The sequence below is a fragment of the Triticum urartu genome, chromosome 5A (assembly GCF_056163025.1).
Source record: "Triticum urartu cultivar PI428250 chromosome 5A, HENAU_Tu73, whole genome shotgun sequence".
Taxonomy (NCBI): Eukaryota; Viridiplantae; Streptophyta; class Magnoliopsida; order Poales; family Poaceae; genus Triticum; species Triticum urartu.
In genome coordinates this window covers 462,226,477-462,235,164 of record NC_141877.1, presented here as the reverse complement: position 1 = coordinate 462,235,164, position 8,688 = coordinate 462,226,477, and the positions used below count along the sequence as shown (strand labels likewise).

The following is an 8,688-nucleotide window of genomic DNA, read 5'->3' as shown; positions in this document are numbered from 1 at the left end:
CATCAACTCGCGGGCTAAATGGAGTGAGCATAGCTCACTTAGGACCTGTTCTAAAGTCCTCCCACTCCACACTTCACAAACTCCTCGTGCGGAGCTGAGCCGAACGAAATAACAGCAAGAAGCTAGCTTCAGGAAGTTGTGGTCGATCCTAGTGCAAAAATCTAGAGCGAGGCCAGCCCAGCTTCACAAAAACGAGAATCTGGAGTTCACCCATATTACAGCCGAAATGCCACCGCCAAGTATAACGTTTCGCGCAGCCACACGAAAGAAAACGATTCATCCCCTCGAGAGCCAACTGTCGGTATGAACAGGTACCACGTCTCCCCTCGGCAGCCATCCTGGGCTGGTTCTAGCCGGCCCAATATGGTGGTGGACAGCCCAACAACCGCTGCTAGCTAAAGATGGCGAAGTAGAAGCTGATTTAACTCCCGAACGGAAAGAAATCGCTACGTAGAGCAAGAAGCCATGAAAAGAAGCTAGATTTGTGGAGTTTTCTGAAGTTGGAGGACTTCAGAACAGGCCCTTAGTCGGAGTTATATGTCTAACGCACCATCTTGATTCAAGTTCTCACCATCAGTGGTCGAGTCACCATGTACGAGTTGTTGGGTTTTTATTTGTATAGTAGCGGGTTCCCATGCAAATCTTAAAGAAAAAGAAGAGTGCAACATGACATGGAGTTTCTTAGCTCAAGCTCGTATGAGCAGTTAAATAAAAAATAATTGAAAAAAAAATAAAAATATGATTCTTTTTGTGACAAACATTGAAAAATGTTGTCTATGCTTGTTAAGTTCCATAGTGAAATGCCATTTGTAGAAGTCGTGGAAAAAAAAGATTGTCCAGAAATGTTATTTTCATAAGCATTTTGGAGTGATGATTTTGTGTTTTCTGCCACGACTTGCACAAATGTCAATTCACGATGAAACTTTGCAAGCATTGACAACATTCATGACAAATTTTTTCAGTTTTTTTGAATTTATTTTCATTTTTTTGACTTTACTGTTCATACGGAGCTCATTTGAGCTCGGGACGATAAGAGTACTTTCGAGTGCAACATAGCTTTCTTGACAGCAAAGGGTTTAGCACAAGCCCATGAGTAGTGATGTATGTTGTATTGTATATGCAAGAGGGTTTCAGCATGTTTCACTTAAACATAATTTTAAATTTTTTCTTCCATTTTAATAATAATAATTCATAAAAAGCAACACTTTTACCGGTTGTTTATAAATAAAAAAGAGTAACGTAAGCTATTTGCCTGTACCTGAGGAGAATCACATGGATTTGTAATAAGGAATTGTAATTCCTTTCCTCTGCCGAAGACACCCAATCAACCGGTTTGGAATCCACCTAAACCCTCGTCTTTCCTTCCACTCTTTTGCCTTCCAAAAACCAAGTCCAAAGATACCAAACGGGTCTCTGTCATCGACAGGCTAAAATGGAAAACCCCGGTCCCGGTGGGCCACGAAGGACCAAAAGGCCGACGACCATTCCAAAACTCACCGCAACCCTAGCCGCGAAGCCCACGAGCAAGCACCGGCAGCGACTCGTCAACGTGCGCGCGCCGGCCTCGCCCGGCTTGCAGGCCCATGTAGAACCTTCGAGAACCACGAGACCACACATAAATAGGCTCCCACCCCCGCGGCCTCTCGTCCTCTCAAAACCCCTCCTAACCCTAGCCGCCTCCCGCACGCTTCTCCTCCGCCTCGAGCAGCTCAGGGACGCGCGCAGCCATGGCGACGGAGACCGAGACCTTCGCCTTCCAGGCCGAGATCAACCAGCTCCTCTCGCTCATCATCAACACCTTCTACTCCAACAAGGAGATCTTCCTCCGCGAGCTCATCTCCAACTCCTCCGATGTAAGCGCCCCCCTCCGGATCCCCTTCCCTCGTCCTCTGTTTTTTCCCCGTGATCCGCTAGCACGAATCCGTCCGAGCGCATGGTGGATTTGCGGCTGTCGCTAGGGTTTAGGTTACGTCGAGCCAGATCCGTTGACCCGCGGTCTGATTCGTGGCGTGCGAGATGCGTTTCAGATCTGTGTTCCCGGGCTGACGTGGTGTGTGATTTTCGCAGGCCTTGGACAAGATCAGGTTCGAGAGCCTCACGGACAAGAGCAAGCTCGATGCGCAGCCCGAGCTCTTCATCCACATCATCCCCGACAAGGCGACCAGCACGCTCACGATCGTCGACAGCGGCATTGGCATGACCAAGTCGGACCTCGTCAACAACCTCGGGACCATCGCCAGGTCGGGGACCAAGGAGTTCATGGAGGCACTCGCTGCCGGCGCTGACGTGTCCATGATTGGGCAGTTCGGTGTTGGGTTCTACTCCGCCTACCTCGTCGCCGAGAGGGTCGTCGTCACCACCAAGCACAACGACGACGAGCAGTACGTGTGGGAGTCTCAGGCCGGTGGCTCCTTCACCGTCACTCGTGATACGTCTGGGGAGCAGCTCGGCAGGGGTACCAAGATGGTGCTCTACCTCAAGGACGACCAGGTATGCAGTCCAAGCCAACTATACTGTGATTGGTTTACTCTTCATGTCTTCCATGTAGGTTCTGTGCTTAGCGTAGCTTTATTGGTAGGTTATTTGTTTGACTTGTTCCTGATCTGAACTGTATGATTGTGGCATCTATGTCTGCACTGCATAAGCTTAAACCTGTCAGTTCTGTGATCTACTTGTCTATACAGAGCCTTTTAAACTGTGATGATTGGCTTACTGTCCATGTGTTGATGTTTTGTGCTTCAAACGGTGTGGTAGATAGGCTTATCTTGATCTAAACTGTATGTTTTTGTGTCCATAGTTCTGCACTGCATGAGATAAACTCTGTTGCCAATCAGCATGTTTGATTTGTCTATTATTGATGGTAATGTGATTAGTTGTATGTTTATGTGGGAGGCTTCACTGCTTAACCAGCTTGCTGTTAGAATTGGGATAGTTCTGTGTTGATTTGATACCAATAATTTTATCATTCCTGTCTCAGCTTGTTTAAGATCTGTGCTGTTGTAGTATATGTAGCCTGCCTAGTATAAATATGAGTGACGTCCCAACCATTTTAACCATGATTGGTAGTATTATTACTTTATAAATTTGACTGTGAAATCATTATATTGATGGTGAGCTTTGTTAACTGCATTCTAATGCTCTCATATGTAAGCAATGCATGGATTAACTTTATTGATTGACCTTCTTTTAATTACTGCTTTGGATGTTCTGTGTTCCATCTTTAGTATTCCTGCAATAAAACATTATGTCAGTTTGAATTGTAATACTCTATTATGGAATTACATATCTGCATGGAATTTCTACCTGTATTCTAGTAGTTTATTTTTTATTCTGTATTGCTGTATGTTTGGCTGTTCTTCAAATCTTTTTTGTGTAGTCTTTGTTTGCACATGCTTACTGTTCATTATCTGATTTGTTACAATTTGCTTGCAGATGGAATACCTTGAGGAGCGCCGCATCAAGGATCTAGTTAAGAAGCACTCTGAGTTTATCAGCTACCCCATCTCCCTGTGGACCGAGAAGACCACTGAGAAGGAAATTTCTGACGATGAAGATGAGGAGGAGAAGAAGGATACTGAGGAGGGCAAGGTTGAGGATGTTGATGAGGAGAAGGAAGAGAAGGAAAAGAAGAAAAAGAAGATCAAGGAAGTCTCTCATGAGTGGAACTTGGTCAACAAGCAGAAGCCTATCTGGATGAGGAAGCCAGAGGAGATCAACAAGGAAGAGTATGCTGCTTTCTACAAGAGCTTGACCAATGACTGGGAGGAGCATTTGGCTGTCAAGCACTTCTCTGTTGAGGGCCAGCTTGAGTTCAAGGCTGTCCTGTTTGTGCCCAAGAGGGCCCCCTTTGACCTCTTCGACAACAAGAAGAAGGCCAACAACATCAAGCTGTATGTGCGCCGTGTCTTCATCATGGACAACTGTGAGGAGTTGATCCCTGAGTACCTGAGCTTTGTCAAGGGCATTGTTGATTCAGAGGACCTTCCCCTGAACATCTCCCGTGAGACCCTCCAGCAGAACAAGATCCTCAAGGTCATCAGGAAGAACCTTGTCAAGAAGTGCATTGAGCTCTTCTTTGAGATTGCTGAGAACAAGGAGGACTACAACAAGTTCTACGAGGCCTTCTCCAAGAACCTCAAGCTTGGCATCCACGAGGACTCCCAGAACAGGACCAAGATTGCTGAGCTTCTGAGGTACCACTCCACCAAGAGTGGTGATGAGCTGACGAGCCTCAAGGACTATGTGACCAGGATGAAGGAGGGACAGAACGAGATCTACTACATCACCGGTGAGAGCAAGAAGGCTGTGGAGAACTCTCCCTTCCTTGAGAAGCTGAAGAAGAAGGGCTATGAGGTCATCTACATGGTTGACGCCATTGATGAGTATGCCATTGGTCAGCTCAAGGAGTTTGAGGGCAAGAAGCTTGTCTCTGCCACCAAGGAGGGTCTGAAGCTCGATGAGAGCGAGGACGAGAAGAAGAAGCAGGAGGAGCTCAAGGAGAAGTTCGAGGGGCTGTGCAAGGTCATCAAGGAGGTGCTGGGCGACAAGGTGGAGAAGGTCATCGTCTCTGACCGTGTTGTGGACTCCCCTTGCTGTCTGGTGACTGGCGAGTATGGGTGGACCGCCAACATGGAGAGGATCATGAAGGCCCAGGCCTTGAGGGACTCGAGCATGGCTGGCTACATGTCAAGCAAGAAGACCATGGAGATCAACCCTGAGAACGCCATCATGGACGAGCTCCGCAAGCGCGCCGACGCCGACAAGAACGACAAGTCAGTCAAGGACCTGGTGATGCTGCTCTTCGAGACCTCCCTGCTCACCTCCGGCTTCAGCCTGGAGGACCCCAACACCTTCGGCACCAGGATCCACCGCATGCTCAAGCTTGGCCTGAGCATTGACGAGGACGATGAGGCGCCTGAGAACGACACCGACATGCCGCCCCTGGAGGACGACGCTGGTGAGAGCAAGATGGAGGAGGTCGACTAAGCGCCAAGTCTGCCTGTCGTCGGATGTTCATGCCCTGCACCGCCTAGTTGTTTTTATCTTTAGTGTCGACGTTGGATGGTTTTGGCACGTTTAGCTGTATCGGTTTTGTCTTTTGGCTGGCCAAACATTAAGCGCGGCTAGCTGTTTGTGGTACTCGTGGAACAGTTCGTTATTGTTGGTTCTATTATATGTTAGCTATATTTCTATAATTCTGTGCTATTGCTTGCATCTGCTGTACTTATGTTTTCCGTTGCTTTTGCTCTTTGTGTGGCCACTTCTGGATTCGTCTGTAATATAGCCTTTTTCTTCGTATACATAGAGGCCGTGAATGGCAAAGGAAACGAACCAAGATGATCTCGACGTCGTCATTGCATCCACGGCGGCGGCTGGCGACGGCCAGTGCCAGAGTGGTGAGGCTGGCTGGCGATGCGTCTTATCTCTGAGTTAGCTTGTCAAATAAAGATGTGTCATTCAGGAACAGAGTATTTTTTTACATAGCCTTGCGACTGGAATCTTAATATTGAACCTAATCTCCTTATAACTGCAACCCGGTCTTCTTATCAGGAGTGAGCTCTGCAGGCTTGCGCCACAGGTGGTCTCTTGCTCCCATGGATCTGACGGTGCTTGAACTCCACGATGGATGCGATGTCGAGCTTCCTCACATCGGTTTCTCCTTTTTTTAAAGCTTAACTCACATTTTCGGGAGCGGATGCTGCTCGAGCTAAAGATATGCCCCCTAACTCTTAAACAGCTCCCACTTTGGCCGATATCAAACTTGACGCTGCCGTAGCCATGCCTGCCGACCCTGAAGTCCTTCACATGTGAGCAATCTGGCTTGTTGCTTTCTCCTGCAGCAAGCTCTGCAAGTTGTACACTCACTCACAGGGGCACCACCAAATGGAGTTATCACAGGATCAAAATGGATTCCTCCTAGCCAGGACTGCACCATTGATATACCCTTTTTGTTCCCCAGCAGAACAAGATGTCAGTAACTCAACACATAGCATGAAGTGGCTTCGGTTCTAAGATACTCCCTCCGTCCCAAAATATAAGAGTGTTTTGTATATAAGTGTAGTGTCAAAAACGTTCTTATATTATGGGACAGAGGGAGTATCAAATATTTTGACATTTGGGCTCCACAAGTGCTAATGGAGAACTTGGGCCAGTGGTGAATTGCTTGAATAAAGTACTTGCTAGAATGAAACAGTAAAAGCTTATTTGAATACAATACTCCTAGGAATCTTCACTGTAACGATGCTAGTAAATTCTTTTGCTTACTCAAATTATTAGCATGAAGCAACAAAAGCTTATTTCAATAAGTTTTCCCATGGGATAACAGAAGCCAAGTAGAACATGACAGTGGATCCATTTTAAAGAAATGTACTCCCTTCGTCCGGAATTACTTGTCGCTAAAATGGATAAAAATGGATGTATCTAGAACTAAGAGTATAACTGGTTTGATGCCAACATTTGGCATTGCCAATATTTAGCAGGCCAACATTTGACAAAATCAAAAGTTGCCAAATTTTGGCAACTTTTTGTGGGATTGACAAAAAAATTGGTAGCCAACAAATCACTAGCCAACATTTGGCATTTGCCAAATATTGGCATGCCAACTTTTGGCATCAAACCAATTATGCTCTAAAATACATCTAGGTACATCCATTTCTTCGACAAGTATTTCCGGACGGAGGGAGTATCTAGTTAATGTGGAAAACAAAATATTGTTCACTCTGCTTGAACCTGCATCTACTTAAGTTTGTGATGCAATGTGAAACAGAAAAGGCAAAAACACATCAAGCTTATCAAAAGTCTCAAGAAAATCCGAGCCATACAATGAAAATTACTGCTACGAAAACATTGCTGTATCAAAAGTCTCAAAAATAATAATGTAGCATCAACCTATCAGAAGTCTACAGAACAAACTAGTACCAGAAGCTAAGAAACTGATACAATACCACTGATAGTTTCTGGAGTATCTACCTGTTGAACTAGATGGTTTCCCCTCATGCTGTTCCACTGATCGGATAGTTAGCTCTTGGTTCTCTCCAGGATAGATACAGAAAGACACTGGTGTTACTGAAGCTTCAACATTATGATGACCCTATGCAAAATGACATGCGGATTTCATTTATGGGGTAATCAAAATGGACAGATTCAACTTTTTTGGATGCAACAAAAAGCAACTGGGAGCATTTTTATCTGAATATTCATGAACCCAAACGTGTGAGCATATATGGCTTGAAAAATGAAGAGGTCCACAAGATTTCATTTTACCTGCAACACAATTCTGGGCTATGGAGATTTATTGCCATACCTCTGTAGCAGGACTGCCTGTATCACCAACTCCACAGTTTTCTCAGCTTAACCAATACTTATCTTGAAAGGACGACAATAATAAATCAGAAAAAGAAACAAAAATCCAGGAAATATAGTCATTCAGTGACACCTACAGTAGTGGAATGACCGTTTGGCGATGGAGCTGGTGCTGAATGGGCGACCGAAGAGCTGAGTAAACTTCCTCCAGACTGAGTAGATTTTGAAGGGAACAAATTTCAGCTAAACATATGGCCTTGCTGCTTCCATCAGAACAGTTAATCAATGAGAACACATACCAACTCCTATGAATGAAATGCATCATGAAAGAATAATCTTCTATAGGAATACTTACAGCAGAAGATGTATCTGCAGGAGCTGTATATGCCGCTGTGTTATTGGATACATTTCCCCAACATGTAGTAGATGGTGCAAAAGAGGAGCTTGAAAACCTATAAATAACATTAGACACTGCCACATAAATAAGATGTGAAAAAAGAAACAGTGAAATAACATATAAAATCTCATAATAAGTCAACTCAAAGAAAGGAAATTTTACATCAAATTGAAAAAAAAAATAAGTACCAGTAAGTCAACTAAACCTTGAACCAGCCGTATTCAAAGAAAAAGGTCAGACTCATTTGACAGTGGTTTTCCCCAGTTTTAGAACTCTTATTTCAAAATAAGCTAACTACTTCAATTACTAATCACCACTGAAGGTGTATTGTTATTGTATAGAAGGCACTACTGCCCATAACAAATAGACAAAGTAGATCATGTAGAGACTTGCATGAATATTAGGATCAGATTAGTGCATCATGTTTTGAGTCAAAAGAACCAGAAATAGTAAGACAAAAATGGTATTTAAAAGTGCGTTGACAAATTACAATGCACGACCAAGTTTACATATTCAACTACTCCCTCCGATCCAAAACAAGTGACATGGTTTTAGTCCAAATTTGAACTAACACCACAAAACTTATTTTGGATTGGAGGGAGTATGTTTAATGATAGCAGCTGAAAATGTAAGAGACCGGGTCAACCTTAATTTGTGAATACATGATGAACTAAATGAAAAGCACAAAGAAACCACAAAACTTACAGATTTGGCGCTTCCTCGCGTCAGTCACATTTTTTCTTCTTCCTTCCTTTTTCCTCTTCCTCCCCTCTTGGCCGGACCTCGCCGGAGAAGAACTAGCCCCACCATCTATCCTAGGGGTGGGGGGTGCAGGGGATCGCCGGAGTTGCTAAGGGAGATTTCGGCATCATTGCATCGATAAGCTTTATCAAGGTGATTACATACATCACTGAACTGACTGGAGAAAAAGAATAAAGGGCCATCTGGCCTTTTACCCCCCAAATCTATCTCTACTTCCTAGACTACAC

At 44.6% G+C, this 8,688-nt stretch overlaps 1 protein-coding gene across 1 annotated transcript; it reads left to right on the top strand.

Annotated features, from left to right (window-relative positions):
* Nucleotides 1-1,629: 1,629 nt before the first annotated feature.
* LOC125509721 (heat shock protein 81-3) lies at nucleotides 1,630-5,195 on the top strand. Its single transcript, XM_048674745.2, has 3 exons — nucleotides 1,630-1,853; nucleotides 2,068-2,490; nucleotides 3,433-5,195. Exons 1-3 carry the CDS (start codon nucleotides 1,728-1,730, stop codon nucleotides 4,984-4,986), a joined length of 2,103 nt encoding a protein of 700 aa, XP_048530702.1. The 5' UTR covers nucleotides 1,630-1,727; the 3' UTR covers nucleotides 4,987-5,195.
* Nucleotides 5,196-8,688: the final 3,493 nt, after the last annotated feature.

Coding starts and splice junctions, on each gene's coding strand:
- LOC125509721 (XM_048674745.2), top strand. CDS start 1,728: ATGGCGACGGAGACCGAGACCTTCGCCTTCCAGGCCGAGATCAACCAG. Junction 1,854..2,067: donor TCATCTCCAACTCCTCCGAT/GTAAGCGCCCCC, acceptor TGATTTTCGCAG/GCCTTGGACAAGATCAGGTT. Junction 2,491..3,432: donor TCTACCTCAAGGACGACCAG/GTATGCAGTCCA, acceptor ATTTGCTTGCAG/ATGGAATACCTTGAGGAGCG.